This window comes from Carcharodon carcharias, chromosome 2 (assembly GCF_017639515.1).
Source record: "Carcharodon carcharias isolate sCarCar2 chromosome 2, sCarCar2.pri, whole genome shotgun sequence".
In the NCBI taxonomy this organism is placed as follows: domain Eukaryota; kingdom Metazoa; phylum Chordata; class Chondrichthyes; order Lamniformes; family Lamnidae; genus Carcharodon; species Carcharodon carcharias.
In genome coordinates this window covers 204,270,934-204,297,614 of record NC_054468.1, presented here as the reverse complement: position 1 = coordinate 204,297,614, position 26,681 = coordinate 204,270,934, and the positions used below count along the sequence as shown (strand labels likewise).

The 26,681-nt window shown below is 43.9% G+C and overlaps 1 protein-coding gene across 5 annotated transcripts in view; it reads left to right on the top strand.

Moving 5' to 3' along the window:
- The window catches only part of camkmt (calmodulin-lysine N-methyltransferase), a 322,062-nt gene that overhangs the window by 221,046 nt on the left and 74,335 nt on the right, over window positions 1-26,681 (top strand). For all 5 annotated transcript variants that reach the window (XM_041178496.1, XM_041178487.1, XM_041178505.1 and 2 more), the window contains exons 4-6: window positions 16,364-16,424; window positions 18,739-18,793; window positions 20,032-20,095. In XM_041178496.1, coding sequence (XP_041034430.1) covers window positions 16,364-16,424; window positions 18,739-18,793; window positions 20,032-20,095 — 180 coding nt within the window. The remainder of the gene's footprint in view (window positions 1-16,363; window positions 16,425-18,738; window positions 18,794-20,031; window positions 20,096-26,681) is intronic.

Genomic DNA, 26,681 nt, shown 5'->3' with positions numbered 1-26,681 from the left:
CTGCTAGACTGGGTCTGCAGCAGCTGGTGAGGGAAGAAATAAGAGGGAAAAACATACTTGACCTCATCCTCACCAACCTGCCTGCTGCAGTTGCATCTGCTCATGACAACATTGGTAGGAGTGATCACCACACAGTCCTTAAGGAGACAAAGTTCCGCCTTCACATTGAGGATACCCTACATTGTGTTGTGTGGCACTATCACCGTGCTAATTGGGATAGATTTTGAACAGATCTAGCAACTCAAAACCGAGCAACCATGTGGCGCTGTGAGCTGTCAAGAGCAGCAGAATTGTACTCAACCACAATCTGTCACTTCATGGCCTGGCTATTCCCCACTCCAGCATTACCACCAAGCCAGGGGATCACAGAATCACAGTGCAGAAGAGGCCCTTCAGCCCATCGAGTCTGCACCGACACGTGAGAAACACCTGACTTACCTAACTACCTAATCCCAGTTATCAGCACTTGGCCCATAGCCTTGAATGTTATGACGTGCCAAGTGCTCATCCAGGTACTTTTTAAAGGATGTGAGGCAACCCCCCTCCACCTCCCTCCCAGGCAGTGCATTCCAGACCGTCACCACCCTCTGGGTAAAAAAGTTTTTCCTCACATCCCCCTAAACCTTCTGCCCCTCACCTTGAACTTATGCTTCCTTGTGACTGACCCTTCAACTAAGGGGAACAGCTGCTCCCAATCCACCCTGTCCATGCCCCTCATAATCTTGTACACCTCGATCAGGTCGCCCCTCAGTCTTCTCTGCTCCAACGAAAACAACCCAAGTCTATCCAACCTCTCTTCATAACTTAAATGTTTCATCCCAGGCAACATCCTGGTGAATCTCCTCTGCATCCCCTCCTGTGCAATCACATCCTTCCTATAATGTGGTGACCAGAACTGCACACAGTACTCCAGCTGTGGCCTCATCAAGGTTTTATACAACTCTAACATGACCTCCCTACTTTTGTAATCTATGCCTCGATTGATAAAGGCAAGTGTCCCATATGCCTTTTTCACCACCCCACTAACATGCCCCTCCGCCTTCAGAGATCTATGAACACACACGTCAAGATCCCTTTGTTCCTCCTTACTTCCTAGTGCCATGCCATTCATTGAATACTTCCTTGTCAAATTACTCCTTCCAAAGTGTATCACCTCACACTTTTCAGGGTTAAATTCCATCTGCCACTTATCTGCCCATTTGACCATCCCGTCTATATCTTCCTGTAGCCCAAGACGTTCAACCTCACTGTTAATCACCCAGCCAATCTTTGTGTCATCCACAAACTTACTAATCCTACCCCCAACATAGTCATTTATGCTGTTTATATAAATGACAAATAATAGGGGACTGAGCACAGATCCCTGTGGTACGCCACTGGACACTGGCTTCCAGTCACTAAAGTATCTTTCTGTCATTACCCTCTGTCTCCTACAGCTAAGCCAATTTTGAATCCACCTAATTTACCCTGTATCCCATGTGCCTTTGCCTTCTTTATACGTTTCCCATGTGGGACCTTGTCAACCCTGGTTCACTGAAGCGTACAGGAGCGCATGCGAGGAGCAGCACCAGGCACACCTAAGAATGAGGCATCAACCTGGTGAAGCTACAATACAGGATTGCCTGCGTGCCAAACAACATAAGCAGCAAGTGATAGACAGGGCTAGGCAAACCCACAACTAATGGATCAGATCTAAGCTCTGAAGTCCTGCCACATCCAGCCGTGAATGGTGGTGGACAATTAAACAAATCTCTGATGGAGGAGGCTCCATAAATATCCCCATCCTCAATGATGAGGGAGCCCAGCATGTCAGTGCAAAAGATAAGGCTGAAGCATTCACAACAATCTTCAGCCAGAAGTTCCAAACAGATGATCCATCTCGGCCTCATCCAGAGGTCCCCAGCATCACAGATGCCAGTCTTCAGCCAATTCGATTCACTCCACATGATATCAAGAAACAGCTGAAGGCACTGGATGCTGCAAAGGCAATGGGCCCTGACAATATTCCGGGAATAGTACTGAAGACTTATGCTCCCCTAGCCAAGCTGTTCCAGCACAGCTACAACATTGGTATCTCCCTGGCTATCTGGAAAATTGCCCAGGTATGTCCCATCATACAAAGGAGGACAAATCCAGCCTGGCCGGTTACCGCCCCATCAGTCTACCCTCAATCATCAGTAAAGCAGTAGAAGGGGTCGTCAACAGTTCTATCAAGCGGCACTTGCTTAGCAATAATCTGCTCGCTGACGCTAATTTTGGGTGCTGCCAGAGCTACTTGGCTCCTGACTTCATTGCAGTCTTGGTTCAAACATGGACAAAAAACTGAACTCCAGAGGTGAGGTGAGAGCCAGAAGGCCTAATATTTAAGAAACCAACTTGGACCATGATCCCGCCAATAAGGTGAGTTTCTCTGGAGTCGGTCATAGTGAGCCAGGAGATTTCAGAACTCCAAAAATCCAGGCCTTTGACAGTAAAGCTTTAGCCATCTTCCTCCATCTAGTTGAAATAGGAATTGGCTTGGCATGGAATTAAAAAAACCTTTAGCTTAACTCTTTGTACTGCTGAGTTCTCTTCATACCTGTCAAAATGCATAATTTTCTGTCATAATTTCTGTCAAGTACCCTAGAGCCCTTGAGCTTTGATATGTATTTTGGAAAAGTGAAATTACAGAGAAACTTTTACTGATCAGTTGGTAAATCTAATTGTAATTTCCAGTGATTTTTATTCCCCTCTTGAAGAGGTTTTGAGTCATGCTCGGATGTGGTTCTATATGCATCTGCTGCCTGCCAGTACCTTGCCTAAGTAATCATTCTCTCTGTGTGACCCGAGCAAACGAATGTTGGCCAGATATGCAACCGTGGAAGTATCACAATTGAATGAAGTTGTCATCACCAGACACCCACATGTGCAGACTTTCCATTAGCGAAACACTGAATATCAGCCAGCCACAGGAGCCCTGGCTAATTTTCCCTCCTCCCTGTTCCCAGTGTAGTGTGGCTGAGGCAGAGTATGGCACCCCACCGATGTCTTGTCACTTAACTCAACACTCATGGGGATAGACATAATGTTCAGTAGTGTACAGCGAAGATGCCAGTAATATCTGTTGCTGTTTCATTCAAATCCCAGATGCAGCTTGAAAATTGATATCTTGTGTTGAACATGCCATCATTTTACAGAATGTTTGGTGCCTGTACAGTGACTCCCTTTGCACCATATTGGCAGCAAGCATACAGTTTAATGATACCATGATCCACCCTGAAGCAGCAGTGAACCCATCCAGGAACTAGTACAGCACATCAATTGCACTAGTAATTGTGGTCAATCTTAGAGCATCCTAACGGTTGTGTGTATCTGCAGCTTCTGGTATGAATAACATAACTATGTGCGTGTAGAAAACCTTTTTTTGTAGGAAAGACTTGCATTTATGTAGCACCTTTCATGACCTTAGGACATCCTAACTCAATGAAGTACTTTTGAAGAGTTGCCATTGTGGCTGTATTGAAAATACAACAACCAATTTGTGCACAGAGGGTTCCACAAACAGGAATGTGATAGTGACCAGATAACAACCCATTTTTAATGATGTTGAATGAGGGATAAGTATTGGCCAGTTCATCAGGAAAATGCCCCTGTTTCTGCTTGGAATAGTATCTTAGGATATTTTATGTCCACCTGATAGGCCAGACATTTAAAGTCTGAACCCAAAGAAAGCACCATTGACAGTACAGAACTCCCTCTGTGCTATACTCGCGTGTCAGCCAAGATTCTTTGCTCAGATCTTAAGTAGGTCAACCACAGCTCTTTATAATTCAATGAATCTATATCATTTTTGGAAGTCAAAATAATTTTGGAGAGAATCTTCTTAAAAGGTGCTTTCATAGAACAGGACCAACAGTCTGACACTAAGGCCAGAGCCTTCACACAAACAGAGAGGCTGTCCGTCATTGTGAAAATGGCAGCAGAGGCCCAAATCTGCAAATCCCACCCCCGAACCAGGCCTCCACTGTTTTTGCAGGGGGAGGAATGAGGGTGGGTTCTAATGTGCACATCTGTGGTTCACGGAGGCAGCTGTACATGTGAAAGCGCAGCTGCCTCAGTTGATCTGATTTCGGATAGGAAATATCCTAAACATCACTTTTGCATTTTTGAACTGGGCAGGAGAAGGCCTAAAGCTGTCAGAGTTCTTTACAGAGTTAGGGTACCCTTTTGGGAAAGTAAGGTACGCTTTTGGATATGGTCCTGGACACCTTTGGGAGAGGTCAGGTTCCCTTGAAGATATTAAAAGTCGTCATGAATGTGCGTAAAAAGTGTAAGTCATTGGAAATGTTAAGAGAACTGTCCAGATATTTAAATATCCTGCCCTTTAAATATTAGAAAAAACTGTCTACAGTGTTTAAACAAAGATCTATGCTTTACTATTTCACGCTATTGACATAAGTCTGAAGGCTATTATTACAGGATCAGTTTTCCGTGACTGATTTCACAACCTACTATTATCACAGTGGCATGCCTGTCAGTTCACAGTTTGACAGCTCCAAGTGGTTATAAACTCTTTGAAGTAGGGTTACGAATACAAATGCTTGATTTTATAAGGGAATTAAAGGAATTAAATTTAGTGAGTGGGTTTTTATTAATGAGTGTATTTTGTTTTGAAATAATGAATTCATCGATAGACACAACTTTATTTAACCTCAGCATGGATCCTGATGCCTGCCTATGGTGGATACTGGGTGAGTTGACATGTAAGGGCAAAAGGTGGGGGGTATGGGTTGACATGAGTTGGCAAAAAGTTGGCATGGGGGTATAAAGGGCTTTGGGGTGGGAGGAGGAGAATAGATTGGCATGGAAAGTATGAGAGACAATGGGGGTAGGTGGAGGCATGAGTTGGCTGAGATGGGGCATGCGTGTGTGATGTGCTGAGGGCTGGAAGGCTGTATTTTTTGTTGTATTCATTCCTTGATATCTTCGACAAAATGCTGAAGCACCAAGGCAATCTTTCCAACCAGCTCATCTCCACATCTTTCCAGGGTCCCCGGCTCAACTTCGATGATCACCACCACACCCTCCCCCCGCCAATTCCAAATAAACTTGCAATGGTTTTTATTTCATAATAGCAGATATCACATGGTTTTGCTCAATGTCAGTTGGAAGATAATGGGCGGAATCGTCCCAAATTTGCACTAACTGCAGTAGCAGACGGGTAAAATGACGTTTTACCCGCTGGCCACAATGGCAGCTTTTCACGCCTTATCATCCCAAACCCGCCGCATTAATTATTGATTCCTGGGAAACACACCGTTTCCATGGCGGGCGGGCTCTCATTTGCCTGCCATGCCATCACCTGGCTGCATCATCATATGCCGGGCGCCATATTTAAAGTCCAGCCACGCACAAACCTCTGTGCTTCCAGCCCATGACTGCTGCAAAGAAGACATGGCCCTGAAAGACAAAAAGACTGCGGCCCCCCAGGTTCAGTGGCATGCCCTTCGAGTGCCTTTTGAACGCAGTGGAGGCTCATCGTGGCGTCCTCTACCCCTACTCTGGCTGCTGAATGGGCAGCAACCTCATTAATCCGGCTTGGGTGGCAGTGGCACCGGTGATCAGTGACAAAGCCCTGCAAAAGAGGACAGCCACCCAGTTCTGCTACAGGATGAATGGTCTCATCTGTTCCGCCAAGTTAATCATCACTCTCAACTCACACACTCAGAAACCCATCACACAACCACAGGGATCTCACACCTCAAAAGACAACACCACTAACTCTCACACACACCCTCACATCTCCATCACACATCTTATACCCTCTCGAACTCGCATCTTCATCCTGTCCATGGCTCTACTCATCACACAAACATTCCACACATGGAATGGTAGCATTCTTGCAGTGCCATGTGTCCTGCTCACACACTCCTCCTGCATGAAAACAGATGAAAAGCTGGCTCACATCAGCTGGGAGAGGTTCCAAACTGGGGGTGGAATGGCCCACATTAGGCCCCTCACTCACTTTGAGGAGTGTGTAACGCGCTGACTGGTAAGGACATGGACCATGCCTGCGGTGATGGTGAGGTTGGCGGCGAACACCCTCGTAAGGATCCTGCACCACATCATCCCTCTCTCAATGAAAATGTGAGTGCTCTCTCTCCTGCTTTTGACTCTGTTGCCCCTACTTATCTCTACTTTGGTTCACAGGGAGCTCTGCCAAGTGACTGACACATTCAGCCAGCCATTCCCTCAGCTCCATCCCCATCCTGACCTCCAGCCAAGAGGATACCTCCTCCATTGCAGAGCTGGAAATAAGCAGCCTAGAAGACTCGTCACAGCGCTTACCCACACCCTCCACCAATGCAGATACACACACCTCGGTGGAACCTAGGTCCACAGCAGACTCGGGTTCACAATCTGATGGTCACCGTATGGACACGTTCACAGCAGCAGGAGGCAGGTTCGTGCGAGCTCCCAGGAGGACTGCTGAAGATCAGGATTTGTGAGATCTGAGTCAGATGACGAGCCTCTAGATTTGGCCTTCCAACTCATCCTGGAGAGCCAGAAGAAGGCCTGGGAACATCATGCAGAGCTGTCGGAAGGCCTCAGCAGAGTGACACATGAGTTGGAGGAGTGCGCCCACCTGCTCTCTGATGAAGTGGTGCCCACATGTGCATTTATGGAGGTCTCCATGGGGAGGATGGCAGACATCATGGAGACCCTGGTCCAGTAGAACAAGGAGATGTATGCAGACCTGTACCTCATCGTGGGAGCCATGGAAGAGATCCTGCAGTGGCAACATGAGAGGGAAGCAGAGCACCTTGGCGCCCTCCAGGTGCTCCTTCCCCTCGAGGAGTCAGGCCGGGGCCCCCAGGCATCAGAAAAGAAGAGCAGCAGCAGCTGGACAGCCCTGGGTCATCCACTCAGGAATCTCAGAGGCTGAGTTCCCCCTGCAAGTCCCCTTTGCCTGTGAGACCCTCAGCCTTGCCGTCTGTCACGGCAAAGGGAGCAACTGGCCAACGAGTGAATTTAGAGGGAGATGTGTGTGTGTCAGGGCCTTTTGAAGCCTCATGCAAGCACCCTCCCACACACGCGGATCCTTCACGTATCGTACTCACCTACATCTTCTGAGCATTTTGAATGCTGCCTGTTGGGGTTTGTTTTCAGTTATCCATCCAAGCTGACCTGCATCTCCGCCCACCCAATGGTAACACTCCCATGCAGCAGCTGATCTCACCCACCACGACTGATGTTTCACTTTCAATTTGGACATCATGGTCTGGATTCTGTTTTTTGTGCGTTCCCCCACCTTTTCCCCTCCCCCAGTTACCCATTCCCTTTCCCCATCACAGTTGACCACTCCCAGCATCACCTTCCACCTCCTCTCCGTGACCTACCAGCCACAACCCTTTTCCTTCGGGGCTGTCCATGTGAACGTGCATGTTTCCTTCCTTCCCAAAAACCCCACCCCCATCTACATTCACCTCCCCGACCTCCTCCTTCCCAACCCCAGGGTCCTTGTCTGCCTCCGAGTCCTCACTAACCATCCTTGCTGTCCCTTCTACCACTACCGTCAAACCTTCACCCTCCCATTCTTCCGCTTCATTCTTCCCTTGGTCATTCTCACCATTTCCTCATACCACTCCCACCCTCAGTTTACTCCCCAGGAGGCCGTCATGGACCCATCAGACCCCGCCATTGCATGTTTACTTGGACATTCCCACTCCAGAACCCCTCTGCCCCTTTAGTTCCCCCCCCCCGCTGCTTAGTCCTTTCTCCTTCCTGCCTCCCTCAGACACCCTTACTACTTCTGCCACCCTTAGTCCTTCCCAACTCCTTCCTTCAGCCTCACTTCTTCCTCCAACTTTACTCCTTCCCCCTTTCCGACTCCTTCCTCCACCCTTACTCCCTCCCCTCTCCACACTCCTTCCTCCCCCTCTCCGAACTTCTCTTACACCTTCCATCCCCCTTACACTTACCTCCCCAGTTGTTATTTTATCCCCTGTTACCCCTCCTTCCCCATACTCCCTCCCCCCCCAACCTCACCCCCCCGACACCTTTATTCCGCCCCCCCAACCTCACCTCCCCTGACACCTTCATTCCATCCCTAACACCTCCTTCTCCCAGTCGACCGGAGACCTTCCTCTCCCACCCCTCGACCATCATCCGTTGTGAGCATCAACGGTAACTTTCCAACTTCCGTGAGCTGCTTCGCGGCAGAGCCATGTCCATGAGAATCCACCCAGAATGCCATTGGCGTTCCTCCAGGACCCCGTTTTTGTCGGGCTCCAGCATCTTCTGCCCCTTGGATGTCCGTGATGTGAGCAAGGCCCTGGCGGTAAGTCCCAACTTCTGCACGTCACGGTTGCCAAGACGTCTTCTGCACCAGCGTGTTTTCCTGCCGACGTGGGCAGATGATCCAGTGGTTGTGGGGGAGGGATGGCGAGCCTGGTGGGCTGGCCTTATAATGGTATGTTGATGTATTACAATGAGGTTCCCGGCATCCAATGGTGAGGATCGTGACCCGCCATCGGCAGGCTGAGAGGGCGATCGCAAGCCGGTCTCACCATGTCATGAAACTGATTTTTGGCCTTCTTGCTATGTTGTCCAATCACCCCATCAAACATGCCCGACACCAGCAGGCACAGAAAATCCCAGCCATTGTGTTTTATGCTATATGTTGCACAACATATCGTTAAAATCACCAATTTGAGTTGATTTCATTAGTGTAATTTCTATTACAGTATTGTGGGACTGAGGGCTTTAAATTTTAATGAAATATGCCACCTCCCCAACCCCCGCCGCCAAAGAAATTTGAACTTTGAACATTTTAAGTAACTGAAACATATAATGTTATAACTGCAACAAATAACGGCATAAGCACATTATGCACTTTAAATAAATAATACACGACACCCAGCACAGCCAGGAAAGCAGTTTGAGAGCATTGCTACTTCCACAAAAACTTTATTGCTTTGTTCCTGGCCAAGACCCAGGAAATATCTTTGAGCTTTTTAAAGCACTTGTTATTCCTTTGCTATTCCCACTAACAGGAAGGAGAAAAGGCACCAGCAATGTGGGCAGGAGAAGGGAGAGGCCGCAAGAGGGAGTGGGGAGTAGCATGTGAGGAAAGTTAGAAAGGCCACCAATGCTCAGAGAGGTTCAAGAGTTGGAGAAGTGAGAACAGGGCCTATTTTTGTTGGCCTCTGGCACAGGGCACAATGGAAAAACAGTGCAACATACCTTGGAAATTCACATCAGAGCTATGGAGGACTCGGTCAGACGCTAATATAACAAAGAGGATTGGAAACAAGTTTGTGCATTGCATGAGTGTGACAGAGACATTTTGCAGGAAATGTGTGTAGCATGCAGAGCTTTCATTATAAAGCAGTAGATAATACTGATTCAACCCTGCCCGACTCTACACATCCAAATTTCCAGCAGCGCATTCTGAGTTGCAACCTCTGGCCAATCCTGCCCAGTTATTTTTTTTCTTCTCCAGGCTAATGAGCACAATCCAAACTGAACCTCATCCTATTCTGACCCAGCTGGATCAGCCGACAAACCAGGAATCAAACCTGCAATTCTCCTGGTTTTAGCCATTTATTTCTATCGGAGTAAATTTGTGGTAATAGTTGGTTTCATTTTTGTTTTGATAGCTGAAGCACACTCAAGCAAAGGTGATCTTTACACATCTGTGTCTTTTGAATGGGACCTTCTAATAAAATTTGCTTTCCATTTGCAAGTTCGCTGCAAGTTGTTCTACACCCGACTCTTCTTACATTAATAAAAGCAAAATACTGCAGACGCTGGAAATCTGAAATCAAAACAAAGTACTGGAAATCCTCAGCAGGTCTAGCAGCATCTGTGAAGAGTGAGACAGAGTTAACGTTTCGAATCAAATGAGTCACATTCAACTCGAAATATTAACTCTTTCCCTCTTCTTAAGTCAACTTCATAATGTGCTCCTTATGTTTGCTGTGGAAATAATAATTCCTGAAAGGACTGGTTTAAAAATAAAAAAAATGGAGTATTTCTTCCTTTTTTTTGTATGTTTAAAATAAAAATGATGGGTAAGAAATTCCGCCCAACTCCGACAATTCTAGCAGCGAGGCTGCATTTTTGTTGCAACTTGAATTGGTCATTTCCATCTCATAATTTGCTCCATAATTGTGCTCTGGAGGCTGGTGTGGAGGTGGGGCAGGGTGCTGCTCTTCCCACCCCAATTATTTCAATACCCCAACTTCAGGGCTATATCTGGGTTTGCTGAGATGCCAACCAGGGAATTCAACTCATCTATCTCCAAGAGGCCCAGTGAGATGTACACTTGCTAGAAGGCCCCATGTGGGTGTACTGAAAGTCCCAAGAAGAAAAAACATAGATGATAAATCCAGAGGGATCAGTCGTAGATATAAAGTGAGCCCTCTACTCCAGAGTGAACATTTAAAAAAAAAATTAGGGCTTCTTTTCTTTGGCCTCCTGCATTCCCTATTGGAGCAGCCAAGTGTCGGTCTGACACCTGTCCCGAGGAAGCTCAAGTCCCTGTTGCTCTGCTTACAAGCATGTTCTCTCACCGCAGATATTCTAATAGCTTCATCACCCTCAAGATTTGGGACAGACTCCGTAGCACAAAAGCAGCACGTGAAAGTGCTATCTTGTCACACTTCTGCCCCCTCAAAAGGGCCTGCAAAATTTTTCAGTTGGAAGATGTTCTCAGGATTTCATCTCTAGTGTCAGTATTAGAGATTCGCTTTTCAGCTACTGCATGGCCAGATGTAGTGAAGAGTGGCTGATGAGGTCTGAATGTCCCTTGATTGTCTACTATATATTTCCACTATTCTGTTTTCACATTATATTTCATCAATCATATTCTTCTGTCCTGTCATAGAAATATCAACATTGTTATAAATAAGGAAATGATGTATGGGTTAAAGTTTTTGCGTGGGGAGAGAACTACTACACATGAAGATTTAAATTTTGGAATCATATTGATAGCTGTTACCGGAAAGTAGTGCTTTCTGAAAGCTGTTTTTGTTTTACTTTAACACTATGCAAACCTTAATCCTAGAATAACCAGTATGCTTGGGTAGGTTGCAGGTTGATCATGTAGAGATGCTCCTTTATCCATTATTGGATCTGAAATGGAGGAGGCTTAAGAATTATCAGACTTCTTAGTGTGCAAATCATCTAAAAAGCTAAGTTCAGATGGATCACAGTGACGAGATAGTGTTAAAATGGTGACTGCATTTAACAAATCAGCTTTATTTCTTTCCACAAATTGACTTTCCAGAGAACTATTTAGTCAGACTTGTTTAATGTTGAAGATGTACATTTTCCGCATGTTAACTGAGAAATTAATTTATCACCTATCCAGGCATGGAGTTCCCAGTTACAAACAGAGCAGTTGCTTACATGATGGCAGCTTTTTAACAGAAGAAAGTAAGCTGTGTGAGCTATCTCCATAACCAAATAAATGAAATTGGAACTCATGTCCTCAACATAGAAAATACTGAACATTTAAAAACAAATTGATTTAATACCTCAAAAACAACTTGTATTTGTTAAAACTATGACTCTAATTTAGCAAGAAGTTCACAGCAGAGTTATCAAACAAAATTTGGCACCAAGGCACATAAGGTGATTTTCAGGCAGATAATCCAAAGACCAAAGAGGTAAGTTTTAAGGAGCATCTTGTAGGGGGCAAGAGAAGTTGAGATGTGGAGAGGCTTAGGGACGGAGTTGCAGAGCTTTAGGGCCTTGGTAGTTGGAAGCACAGCTGGTAGAGTGAAAAAAAATCTGGGTGCGCAGAATTGGAGAGCGCAGATATCTCAAAGGGTTGTAGGGCTGACGGAGGTTACAGAGGTAGGGATGGGATAAACAATAGAGGGTTTTGAAAAAGGATAAATTTAAAATTGAAGCCTGTTGCAACTGGGTTGTAAATCAGCGAACACAAGGACGAATAGTAAATGTGATTTTGCGCAAGTTAAGATGTGGGCAGCAGAGTTTTGAATGAGCTCAAGCTTATGGAGCGTGGATGATGGGAGGCTGGCCAGGAGTACATTAAAGTAGTCAAATCTGAAAGTGACAAAGACATAGAAGAGGGTTTCAGCCATCAGTGAGCTGAGGCAGAGCCGGGTGATGTTATGGAGGTGCAAGTAAGTAAGTAATGTGAGTGATGGGTGCATATGTGGTTGGAAGTTCATCTCAAATATGATGTAGGATTTAGGAGCAGAAGTAATCCATTCAGACCATCGAGTCTGCTCCGCCATTCAATGAGATCATGGCTGATCTGATAATCCTCAACTCAACTTTCATGCCTTTTCCTCATAACCCTTGATTCCCTTACTGATTAAAAATCTCTCTATTTCCACCTTGAAAATACTTAACAGCCCAGCCTCTACAGCCCTCTATGATAAAGAATTCCACAGATTAACTACCCTCTGAGAGAAGAAATTCCTTCTTATCTCTGTCTTAAATGGGCGACCTCTCACTCTGAGATTATGCCTTCTGGTCCTAGACTCTCCCACAAGAGGAAACAAACTCAGCATCTACCCTGTCAAGCCCTCTAAGAATCTTATATGTTTCAATAAGGTTGCCTCTCATTCTTCTAAAATCCAATAAGTACAGGCCCAACTACTCGACTTCTCTTCGTAAGAAAATCCCTCCATACCCGGGATCAACCTAGTGACCCTCCTCTGGACGGCCTCCAAATGCTAGTATATCTTTCCTTAGATAAGGAGACCAAAACAGTTCACAATATTCTAGGTGTTGTCTAACTAGTGCCTTGTACAGTTTTAGCAAGACTTCCCTATTTTTATACTCCATTCCCTTTGAACTAAAGGCCAACATTCCATTTGCCTTCCCTATTACGTGCTGAGCTTGTATGCTAGCTTTTTGGAATTCATGCATGAGGACCCTCAAATCCCTCTGTGCTGCAACTTTCTTCAGTCTTTCTCCGTTTAAGTAATATTCAGCTCCTCTATCCTTCCTGCCAAAGTGCATAACCTCACGTTTTCCCACATTATATTCCATCGGCCACTTTTTTGCCCACTCACTTAACCTGTCTTTATCACTGTGTAGACTCCTTGTGTCATCCTCACCACTTGCCTTCCCACCTATTTTTTGTGTGACACCAAGTTTGCAAGTCTGGTTCAATCTCTGCCAATTGTCAGGGAGATGGTTGGAGTTAGTGCCTAGTGAATGGAATTTCTACCAGGAACTAAAGACAGTGTCATCAGTCTTATCAATATTTACTTTGAAGAAATTTCATCTTGTCAAGTACTGGATGTTAGTCAAACAGATTAGTGACAATCGAGGGATTGAGAGAGGTGGCGACTGGCAAGGTAGAGTTCTGTTGTCAGAGACATGTGGAACCAGTTGTGTTTTTGGATAATGTTGTTGAGGGGCAGTAAATGAGAAATTGGAAAGGACCATGAATTGTTGCTTGGGAGACTCCAGAGGTAATGGCGCGGAAGCGGGAAGAGAAGCTATTATTACGTACCAAATATCTAATATAGCATTTTATCCAAAGCAAGAAACTAAACCAAAGTTCCATCTTCTCTCTTGGAGACATTTCAGATCCCATTGCACTATTTGAAGAAGAGCATGTAGTAGAATTTTTCTTAGTGTCCAGGACAATATTTATCCCTCCAACATCATCAATAAAAAACACATTGGGTGGGATTTTCCACCCTCTGACAGGATCAATCGGTCCTGCCAAAAGGCAATGGACTTTTGGTTAGGCTGCCGAATTTCCCGCGGCAGGTCTGCTATGATGGGGACAGAAAATCCCGGCCGTTCTCCGGTTGTTTATTTAATTGCTCTCTGCCAACATGCCGACGTGTGGACAGTCCAAAAAAGAATCTCAGCCAATAATTTGTTAATACTGTCTTTGGAGCACTTTTTTCTTACTTGCAGAATATTTCAGTAGTTCCTCAGTTGGCTCTGTTTGTGAAGTGAGTGTGCTATGTACCCGTACAGGCCAGGAAGATCCCAAGTTTAATCTCTGATCTGTGCCAAGATAAGTTTAACGCCTTATCCAAAAGACGGCACTCTAGTGCAGTACTTAGTGAGTGCTGCACTGTCAGTGGCATTGTCTTTCAGATGAGATGTTAAACCAAGGTCCCATCTGCCCTGTCAAGCAGACGTAAAAGACCCCATTGCTCTATTTTGAAGAAGAGCAGTGGAGTTATTCCCAGTGTTCTTGCCGATATTTATTCCTGAGTTGAGATCACAAAAACAGATTACCTGGTCATGATCACATTGCTGTTTGTGGAGTTTGTTGTGTGCAAGTTAGCAGTTGTGTTTCCTACATTACAATAGTGACTACACTTCAAAAGCATTTAATTGGCTGTAAAGTACTTTTGCACATATGAGGCCATGAAAGGTGCTATATAAGTGCAGATTTTTTTTTTCTTATTATAAAATCATCAAGCTATTCAGTGTATTTAATAAACATTTGAGGACTATTGCTGCATTTTCAGCATTTCAAAATAAAGTGCATTTGATTTTCAAATGCATTATTCCTAGGGACATAATTTGTTTACTAGCTTGCTGCTTTGCTGCACACCTTTGCTTTTCTTTGTATTGTTCACAGCATTACGATGGTTAGAAGCAAATAAGTCAGTTTAATAAAGGAGTTCAGTAGACCAAAACAATCATGCGAGTGAAGTTCAGTTAGTTAAATAGGTTATCTGAACAGTGAGATTAAACTACAACATTTTACTTGCTCCATGGCATACATAATCTTTTTAATTCTAATTTTGCCTTGTAGTATTGAAATAATTTGAAAAACACTTCAAAGTTCAATTGAATAATGTAGTCACGTGACTCACGAGTCTACATTAATGACCTTATTGCGCAGGTTCTAAAGCAGAATGATGAGGAAAGTAAGATGTTTTAGTTCAGCATCATATATCCATGGTGTAGGCCGAAGGAAAAGCTGATACTGAAGTGTGATGTGCTAATCTGTGTTGGTGAAGATGCAGTTAAACAATCAGGTCACAGATTTTCTCATCTACGGTGTGTGATCAGGTTCTATCTCCATCATGGGGAGATGCTTTTAATGCTTTATAACCCTTTGAGAGAGGGGTGATCTCCACCTGTCTCTTAAATTAAACACGGGGAATTCAGACTTGGTAAAATGAATGGTCCGATGCTGTTCTGTGACAAAACTTTTTAAAAACTTAACCTGTGCTTATGCAAAGCCAAAGACTTAAACATATTGCAACCACTTTTTAAAAATTTGTTCATGAGATATGGGTGTCGCTGCCTAAGCCAGCATTTATTGCCCATCCCTAATTGCCCTTGTTCAGAGGGCATTTAAGAGTCAACCACATTGCTGTGGGTCTGGAGTCACATGTAGGCCCAACCAGGCAAGGGTGGCAGATTTCCTCCCCTAAAGGACATTAGTGAACCAGATGGGTTTTTATGACAGTTGACGATGGTTTCAGTGTCATCATTAGACTTTTAATTCCAGATTTTTATTGAATTCAAATTTCACCATCTGCCGGATCTTCAGAGCATTACTCTGGGTCTCTAGAATACTAGTCCAGTGGCAATATCACAATGCCACCACCTCCCCATTTTTTTGTTTTAATACTGCATTTCTACCTCACAAAAGGGTAATGCCCAAAACTATTTCCAACAATTGGTAATTTGTAATGCATACAATTCAGACTAAATCCTGGATTTTTTTTTGTTGATAATCAAAGCTTGTTTCAAAATGTCAGTGCTAAATATGAAACCACATAAATAATTAAATAAAGATTATAATTTGTTTGTTGTGTTTCCGCTGCTTTTTACATCAAAGCTTAAAAATTGTTTATTGCTTCTGAAAGGAAAACAAAGGAAGTTTTTTTGTAAGTGTTGTGTGATTCAGTGACAATGACAAATTGCAGTAGCTGATAAGATGACTTATTGCTGAACATTCATTTGCTTATTTATTTTGTTTTGAGCTCATTGGTACATTTTTTTGGCAAGAAATGGTTGACTTGGTTTCTTTGGACCCTTTCATTCCACATTTTTTTTAGGTACCAATAAAGCTGTATGAGTGAAGCTCTGGTACCAGGCTGTTTTATCACACACATGGGGTTTTATATTAGACACCTGCATGAATCAATAATTTGTGATATTTGGAGACGAGCTTTCTCTTTGTTTCCTGTTCCTGAGATAATTTATATAATTAACATCAGTACTTTTCCCCTCATATAAATCTAAAGCTTTGAACTATTTGTCAATTTAATGAATGTAATATGCTATGGAAAATGCTGGTTAGGAGCGCATTATTCGGTGAGTTTTTTTTCCCCTCTTTAAACAAAGGTAATGATTTAATGTTGATGTTGTACAGTAGCTAATAACATTTGCTTTTATTTTGTTCCAGGCATCTGGCCTTCAGAAGAGGTTTTGGCTTATTACTGCATAAAGCACAGTGATATATTTAGGTATGTGAGAAGAATTGTCTACTGACTTGGTGGTTCTCCATTTATTTAGTGCTAATTTATCATAATTACATATTAACCAAGCTAGTTCAAGGTGAATCGTACCTTTTGCAGTTGGACTTTGTGGAACTGCCTGGAGGTACCAGATCACTGTATATGCCTCCTGCTTGGTGAAATTTGTCAAAGATTTTTGATTTTCACTCAAGGCGTTTGGTTTCGCTTTGATTTTTTTTCTTTTTTTTGGAAAATAAAGTGAAGCTGCAATCGATGAACCTTCATTGTGAAGGTCAGAAGGAGAGAGGCAATGACAGAATTCACCGACGTACCATATAATGTGAAAGGAGATTCACTGAAACTATCCATCAAACATTCTTCAAATATAGCCTCAAACATTCGTTCTGTTTCTCTAATGTTTTACTATAATATTTTCATGAACATATTTACTTATTTTTACTTTGTTGCTTTGGAAAAGAAATTTACATCAGATGATCTAGTGTTGTCACTAAGTATTTACAGCTTGTCAGATCTGATCTTATACAGTTGACACTGTGCAAGGCTTCATACATTTTAAATGCAGTTTCTCTTTGGGTTTAGACTTGACAGCTGAATAATCTTATTTTAGACATTTTCTCTCTCTTTCACAATTAAACCAATTCCAAATAAAAGGTAATATTTTAAACAAATAAATGATAGTAGAGGGTCATCAGGCAATTACTGAAACGAGGATACTTTTTTGGCTTTTCTTAAAAGTAAAGCGAGCTCTATATTGGGTTATTGGGGTAAGATGAAGGGAGATCAGTTTTTAAATTGTTCCATTTTAAGAAGGAAGTGTATGCAATGCCAGTTATTGACAACATCAGGCAGTAATATTCACTGTTAAGGTTTGGCAAATTCTTGCAATAGCCCTGACCATTCTTGCATGTTGCTATCTTTTCATGAAACTAAGTGTTAAGTCCTTTAAATGTGTTAGGTATAGTTGAATTTATTGACATTATTTATGCTTAGATTATTGTTTTATTTTAGTATTTTGCTCATTGTCAGTACTCCAATTAAAGGAACAGCTATTTGAAAAGAAATTATGACTCCTGCAATTGAGAAGTGCACCTCCCAGTGTGGAGTTGAGCCATACAGATTAGGAAGGTCCCTGCTTTTATCCCCAGAAGATACTGAGTTAGATGACTGCAGTTGGCAATCAATGCCACTGGGCTAAATAAGGGGGCAAAAATCAGAAGGGCTTCCAGTCGTGATTAGACTCTGGAGACCTCTGCTGGAATGTGCATGTGATCAACATACAGCTGGTGAAGACAGAATCAGGATCAGCTGTGACACCTTATGTGTCAACAATTAGACACACACAGCAGCAAAATTGGTGAGGTACCTGAAGACTGATGGTACCTTTGGGATGATAACCCACCATTAATGAGTGAGAGAGAAGAAAAGAAAATGAGGAAGGGGTACGGTTTAATCTTTTTATGTATCTGTTCAGTTAAAATACTATCAATATTTATGTTGGTTTCAGCAGTGTAGCTTAACGATATTATCTAGGAAATAGATTGGGATCAATTACTGAGTCCAAAGATGTGATGTATTTGAATTAATCATTTACTCTGGATACTACAGTGATCCTGGCTTCAGCTGAGTACATTAATCCAACTCGCTTGCATTGTTGATATCTGTAAGTTCTCCTAACTAGCAGTTCCAGATGATGACTATTCACAGCTGAACTAAAAGTGCTCATCAAATTAACACAAATGAAAAGATATTGTTATAATTTTTCAGGCTTCTTCTAAAGATGTGCAAAGTGGTCTTGTGCTAAGATCTCCCTTTAAGTATGCTGAACCACTGAATCTATTTGCCTTGCCTTTCTTCTATTACAGTAGTTACTGAGTTGAACAAGTATTTGGCTGAAGGAAACATTCAAGCTCCTTCTGCCTCTCTTTTGTTTAGCCTTTCCTCAGTGATTCACTGTGCCATCACAGGAGGCATAATCAAGACACAGAGCCTCTCTGGAAAAAAAGGAACCTTTTCAGAATTGCAGCACAGCAGTGTTAGTGTTGCAGTGAACACTAATGAGAACCCCCACTGCTTAGCATGCCACACAATTATTTTTTATATAATTATTTTTAAAAAGCAAGCTACATGTGGTGGTCCAGTGAAGCAGCAAGACTTCTGCCTCATATCTTTGTAACTTCCTGCTTGTTGATGTGTTTCTGTAGATGTTGAATTGTGTTGTAATGTATATGCCTCCAAAATCATGTTGCCTAATTTACTTTGGGTTCTGTAATTTCCTTTTTCTTTAAATGTTATTTCTCTGCAGAGGTCTTGCAGTTTGTGAACTGGGAGGTGGAATGACATGCTTGGCTGGGCTCATGGTAGGTCTTCTCAATTCTCTTCTATTCCCCACCGCTCCCTGCAACATTCCCCTCACCCACCACCACCACCACCACCACCACACACACACACACACACACACACACACACACACCTCCTCTCTCTCTCTCTCTCTCTCTCCCTCTCTCTTCCCCCCCCCCCCCCCCCCCCCACACTGCCCACTCCATTCAGAAGTGAATAAAGAAAGGAGGAAAAAAAGTGTTTGGCTGCCTCCGACTGTTCAGTCGTAGGGACTGTCATCCGCATCAGTCGCGGTCAAGCTGTACAGTCTGGAGAGACCCTCTAGACTGACTTGCTTTCGTATCATATTGATTTTGATGGTTGCTTTAGATGAGCAGAAGCATTTAATCTGGGTGCACTCAATATCCCTTGTTGTGACATTGCAGGCCCCAAGAAAAGCTACTTTCATTGCCACAGTCAAACATTTCAGTTGACAGTCCATTTTCCCAAATACATGAAAAGCATCAACAAAAAAAATATCACAGTTGGAGCACTATGATATAGTTGTTAATGTTTGGTTGTATTATTATATCAACAAACATGATCCAGACTTCCAGTAATTAGATTCTTTTAACTTAGATTGACCATTCAGGAGCTGTCACCCCTGCATTCTTTAAACTCTGAGTCATGTGTTGAGCAGATATTATGTACCATTGCAGTGCAGCAGAGACAAGTTTTTATTTCTCTTCAAATAAAAAGCATATTGTTGCACTGATTGACATTTGACAAACCTGTCGTATTCTTATATAATGTGTCTAGGTTACTCACAAATGTGCGAGCATGTCAGCTACACGCACACACAGACACAAAAAAATTACCCTTACAAAGCCATCTGCTTCCAATGCAAAGTTATGTGAAGGGCATCAGGCGGGCAGACAGAGGCAGGCTGAAAGGCAGAGTGACAGCCTAGTATGATGGCTGTACTAGATAAACAGAAGGCTGCAAATGAAAGCCTCTCAGAATACCATCATCCACTGTCACAATCCAATTACCGAACAGAATGATAGCAAGATAGAGGCTCCCGCAAATGGAATGATAAAAGTATTGACTGATTTGATTGAATGATTAAAATAATGCAGACATAAAATGAAAAAAGATTGAAGATTGTTACTAAGAAATAGGTGAAGAAGCATGATACTGAAGGCTTGTCACTTCTGTCTTCACTTCCACACAAGACAAGCATATTTGCTCATCGTTCGATGCTATTTTCTTTTTGCAGGTTGCTATTTCTGCGGATGTCAAAGAACTTCTATTAACTGATGGGAATGAAAAAGCCATCAAAAGTATCCTTCCTCATGCAATCTCATCTCAAAACTCAGAAGTTTTTTTTTAAATGTAAGAAGAGTTTTTGATTTGGTAATCGCTAGAATTGTACATTTGTTTCCAGTCGAATGGTTTCAATAAGAAAAAAACTGATGCATTTCTAGAAATAACTCACAAAACTAAAAAGAAAATCCACAAATACAGGAAATCTAAAATAAAGAGCAAAATCTTGGAAATGCCAATTGTCATACCCAAAAGGCTGCATCTATCTTTCCCATACAGATGTTACTTGACCTGCTCTGCATCTTCCATCATTTTCTGTTCTTATTCCAGGTATGAAGGTTGCTTCTTATTCATCAAGATGGAGTAAACCAGAATTCATCTTGTGTTCATTAAGCTGATTCATGGATGCTTTTAAAAATGAGGTAGACTGAAGTAGCTTACAATTAAGTAGCTGATCAAACAAAAAATGAGTGCTCAGTTAATCTCTAGAAACTTTACATGAAGCCAGTATTATGTGGAATTTCCTGAGAAGGATGAAAAGACGGTCATTGATTTTCCCACTTCAAACTTCCCCAGCCCTGTATCTCAGTCCGTGATCTGTAATCCTCGGACCCTGCCTTTCTCTGCGTTTTCTCTTCCCCAGATCCATCAATAGTAAGGTCTTCAGCATGATTCCCTCCCTACAGCCCCTCCTCAAAATTTTCTGCCTTTAGAGTCCATCTGTCTTTTCAAGCATGCTTCCAATTATTTACTTCTAGGCCTTCTACTGTTTCTGACATCTGCTTCTCTTCTATAAAGTTCCTTTTGGGCTCCTACATTAAAGCTGCTATCTTAATACAAGTTACTATTATCAAATGGTTATCCATTAAACGACAGCAAGATGATCATGTGTAACTGGAAACGTTGCAAGGGGTCAGGGTGCAGGTGGTGAGTGAGTTGGGAGGCAACACCCAAAAGGATGTTTGAAACCCATATGATTGGCAAATGTGTGGCCCACTTAGATGCAACGCAATATCTTGCACACAGTTTGCTCTCCAGTATAGCCAAATTCAGAATTATATCCATAAATGTACAGAGTCTCAACCAAATGAATATATAGATTTCTATATATAAATGAAAAGTATTTAGTGTGATCTACATTTTGGATAACAAGGAACAGTTGAAAGCATGGTTTATTTAATTCCGTTAGTAGATCAAAATGAAATTTTCTAACATTTTCAAAATGATATACTTTTCACTGCTTGGTGAAAATGTGAATTGAAATAAGAGGAAATCAAATCAGCAGAAAGTAAGTGCCTTTGGAATGGAAGAAAGCAAAGACTGAATTTATAAGGGATATTTGCCTCTTTGACAGAGATAACACTTTGCAGATGGGAGAAGCTAAGTGGCTGTGACAGTAGTATAATATTTCTTTTACAGTGGTTATGACCAGGATGTACTCTAAAGGCCAACTTCCCTACCACATTCAACAATCAAGCAACTATGCTGGGCAGATCCTTGTTACCCTGACAATTAAGTGCAATTCACAGGAAAAAGGAAATTGTATTTTCTTTGGTTATTTTCTTCCCTCTCCTGCTTTAATAGAAATGTTTAATTGCTTGATTAGATCTGTTGACTCAGCTACCTACTGCATGTGTTTGCTGTACGACTGTTAAGGTGATATTCTTTTGAAATTTCTGTATTGATCACTCCTGTCCATTAATGATAACTGATTCATTCTAGAAGAACTTCACAATTGTTCCCTGTGTTTAATAATATCTCTCTGGGAATATAAATAAGTTGATAAACCTTGACAATTCAAATTTTACATGGTACATTGATCCCTGAAACTGCGGGTCCAGAATCATTGGAGTGAATTGGAGAAGGTCATATTGGAAGTCCAAGGCCTCTTCTCTGTGCAGTGTGTAACCTTCAGACCAAAGTGATGGTCCAGCTTCACACTCACTGGTCACATTTGTGATGCCTGCACCTCGATGGTGCTGGTCATTGCTGCCAGGATGTTGTGGGCAGGCGTCACAGAGTTCCGTCATTCTCTCTGTGTGCTCTCAGCACTTTTGACGTGAGGCTGGCCCCCATCTCTTCAGCATCTGTGAGCAGTGACACTGTGCTCCTGAAGGGGTCAGGTGCTGAAGGCTGACAAAGAATCAGGTGCATTTAAAGTTTCACAGCTGCATCTCCATGATATGATCCTGATCACAGAGCACAAGCGAGCTGCCCTCAACCAGAAAGGAGTCAAGCATTCACAAAGGCAATGTGAAGATCTGTGGAGTGTCCTCACTGCATGTCATCATCATCCTAGAATCTGGTGACCATTAGGGTCTCTGCTGCATCTCCATAACTTGAGCCTGAGCACTGAGGGTGTGTGCACTGCCATCAGTTACACAGGAGCCAAATGTTCACAGATTCAGGGTGAAAATTTCAAGACTGTCCTCACTGCATCTCATCATCATCCTCCACGAATCTTGCAGCCACGAAGGCCTCCCAAGGCTGTCTGCCGCATCTGGCCAGTGTGATGCCTTATCACTGGCTTCCTTGCCTTCGAGGACCTCGTCACCTTCATCCTCTTTGATGTCGTCCTCATCGGAGGAGTCGTGCAGCTCTACCATCACCCCCTCAGCCCTTCCCCATCCCCCGGTGCAGCTCCAGGTTGTGGAGCACGCAGCAAGCGACAATGATACTTGACACCCTGTGGGGACCTGTCAAAGCATCAGAACCTCATTTTCAATATGCCTATCGTTTGCTCCACCAAAGTCGGGGTCATGGCACGAGCCTCGTTATGCCGTCACTCTGCTGCAATCTGAGGCCCCCATACGGGCGTCATCAGCCACGCCCTCTGTGGGTAGCCCTCCTCCCTGGGGAGCCAACCCTGCAGCCCGTCTGGACCCTGGAAGATGTCAGGGATCTGAGACCTTCTAAGGTTGTAGGAGTTGTAGACACTTCCTGGGAATCATGACGCCTGCCCACGACATTCTGGCAGTAATGACAAGCACCATCGAGGTGCAGGCATGACTAATGTGTTTGTGCTGGTCTCACACCAGCTGAACATTCATTGAGTGGAAGCCCTTGTGGTTGATGTAGCTGATTGCTTGTTGCCACAGTGATCTAAACGCCACGTGAATGCAGTCGATGGCACCCTGCGACTGTGGAAAACCTGAGATCTGCGCAAATCCCAGTGCTCTTGCTTCCTCACTTTCCTGATCCTGAGTGAAATGCACAAAGTCTGTGCCTTCGCAAAGATGGTACCCATGACCTCCTGGACTCATTTGTGCATGGAGACTTTTGAGATCCCGCACAGCTCACCTGTGGAGTCTTAGAAGGAGCCACGGGCGTAAAAACTGAGCCCCGCGGTCACTTTCACAGCCACTAGATATCCTCCATGTCTCATGGTGCCAAATCCTGCAGCAGGTGGCATATGTGACCGACCAGTTCCTAGACATGCGGAGACTTCGGCGACACTTCTCAGTCATCTACAAGAATGACGAGTGCTGTCGATAGACTCTGAGTCCAGCAACACGCCTATGAGCGACGACACTTTGTAGATCTTCAGCTGCGTGCGCAGCAGGCCCTACCGTCACTTCATCTTGAGGGAGGTGCTCTTCCCTTTGCCGAGCCAAGTGCCTCCACTGCTCTCTTCTTCTTCACTGCTCTCTGTAAGCCATGAGGCATGCCGCTAAATTTCCAGGCTCCATGATCCTGATGTTCTCCTCCTGCAGGATCAAAGAGAGAGACGCGTGGGTTAGCATGTGTGTCCTAAGAACTTCTCTGGGTTAAGTTTGAAGACCCCTTCACACATGTAGGAGAGTGCTGGCCACCACTTGGATGGCCAGTGTGTAGTGCACTTATCGTTGTCCGAAACCCCACCCACTTCTGCCCCACTCCACTTGACCGATTGGCGGAAACTTTGGCTGTTGGACTGCATGCTGTGCTCACAGCTTAGGTGCAGACATTCTCCTAACCCGCACTGCATGGCAGTCCTGTTAGCTTGAACCATGAGGGATACTGGTCAAAACCTTAATAAAGACATTGCAAGAGGCTGTGAGTACCTCCATCAGTAACTGCGCCATGGCCACCTTTTGCAAGGGGATTGTACAACCTGTGCATTCGGGCAATTGCTCTGCTGCCCCCTAATCCGCACATTAATTTGCAGTATGTGCCCGAGGCGTGAATAGTTCTGGGACATTTGGTGGCACTTTCATGCTCTTGCATTGCTCGAATAGGCAGAAAAGCGTCAGAGGCCTGCCCCCAAGCATGTCAATGGGACTGTAGCTGAATGGTCTCAGCTACGGAAAAATGCCCACTTTTAACAAACCTGTCCAAATACGTGGCTTCTTCCCTCACCTGCCCTCCCTGCAGCGCCCCCCCGGCATGTGCTTGAGTACTCCCTTCAGTCTGTGCTGCCTTGCCAGCCGGGAAAAAGCAACTTGCCTGTGCCTCCCTTGAATGAGCGGTGCCTCTTTTTTGATGTCCCACAGGCAATGTTTGTGAGTGTTGTGCAAGATTGTGTGCACTCACATCTGTGTTCCCCTCGAAGTTCAGATCGCCAGGTGCACACCTTTTAAAGGTAGTCCGGAAACCACACCGTTCTGAAGTCACACCGATGTGGACAGTAAATTTGATGTAGGGGGATGATTCTGGCGAGCAGGGCTGACAATGAGATGCTAAAGTATTGAAAATAGTTTCCCGACGTGCTGCAGCGGGAAACGCGGACTGCCGTTGACAGGTAAAGCGGATGATCACAAACTTGTCTCATGATGGTGTGAGACCAATTTTTGGTGGTCTTGCCATATTGTTTCCTCCCCCGCCGCCTCTACCAGTCTTGGTGCCCGACACCAGTGGGGCCGGAAAATTCCAGCCACGGCATTTGTATTCTTTCATACGATGTGAGCGTTGCTGGCAAGGCCAGCATTAGTTGCCCATCCCTAATTACCCTTGAGAAGGTGAGTCACCTGCTTGAACCGCTGCAGTTCATGTGGTGTAGGTACACCCACAGTGTTGTTATGGATTGAGTTCCAGGGTTTTGACCTAGTGACAGTGAAAAAACAGCAGTATATTTCCAAGTCAGGATGATGTACAGCTTGGAAGGGAACTTGCATGTGGTCTTTTCACACACATTTGCTGCCCTTGTCCTTCTTGATGGCAGAGGTCACAGGTTTGGAAGGCGCTGTCAAAGGAGCCTTGGTGAGTTGTGACAGTGCATCTTGTAGATAGTACACACTGCTGCTACTGTGTGTTGGTGGTGGTGGGAGTGAATGTTGAAGGTGGTGGTTGAGATGTCAATCAAGCATGCTGCTTTGTCCTGGATGGCGTTGAGTGTTGGAGCTGCACTCATCCAGACAAGTGAAGAGTATTCCATCACACTCCTGACTTGTGTCTTGTAGATAGTGGACAGGCTTTGGGGGAGTCAGGAAGTGGGTTACTAGCCACAGAATTCCCAGCCTCTGACCTGCTCGTGTAGCCACAGTATCTATATGGTTGGTCCAGGTCAGTTTCTGGTCACTGGTAACCCCCAGGATGTTGGTAGAGGGGGATTCAACAATGGGAATGCCATTGAATACCATGGGGAGATGGTTAGATTCTCTTTTGTATTAAATTTTCTCTAACAAGATTTTTAAAAATGGAAACATAATGAGTTTTAAGATGTCCCTGTGTTTTGGCTCTGGAGCATTGAAAGAAGTAAGTGAGCAAATTGCAAATGCATTGGTCATAATCTTCAGAACACTTGCTTAATTCAGGAATTTTACTGTTGGATTGGAATATTGAAAATGTCATTCCATTGTTTAAGAAGGATGGGAGAGAGAAACCAAGTAACTACAGTCGTGGGAAAGTTATTAGAATTTGCCACTAGAGGCAGAGTGACTGAACATTTGAACAAATAGGAGTTGATCAGAGAGAGCTAGCATGACTGGGTTGTCCATCCTTGGCAGATTTTATCTGCTCCCAGAACCCCTGCATCTGGGGCGCCGACTCTCACTGGTGTGCTGTGACCCTCTTATTACTTACTTTTTGTAGCAGCAGCACCAAGCAGCATCAGAGAATGTAGGAGCTCCTCAGAGCTGAGCAACTACCAAAACTTTTCCCTCCCTCTGCATCACAACGTGCTTTCCTATAATGCACAAACTCTTAAGAGCCGCAGTTGTATAGTATTACCTACCCCTATAGTCATTGAACAAAAAAAAACACCTTACGACAATCCTGACTTAAGCCTTGCAGATGGTGGACAGACTTCTGGGGAGCCAGGAGATGTCAGCTTTACTCAGTAGGAAGCACACTCACCTCTGAGTTAGAAGGTTGAGGGTTCAAGTACCCTCTTGATCACATAACCTAGGCTATGCTTAAGTGCAATACTGAGCGAGCGTTCTCATTATTGGAGGCACTGTCTTTTGGGAGAGATGTGAAACTGAAGCCCAGTTAGTATGGCCAAGTGACTGTAAAAGATCCTTCGGCTCTATTCAAGCAGTGGGTTCTTCTGGTGTCCTAGCTAACATTCATCCTTCAATAAAATTTTAAAAAGAATTATGTGCTTATTATTTTACCTGCTTAGTGTGAGATCTTGCTGTGCATAGGTTGGCTGTACTAAACAACAGTGACATCTTGAGGACATGA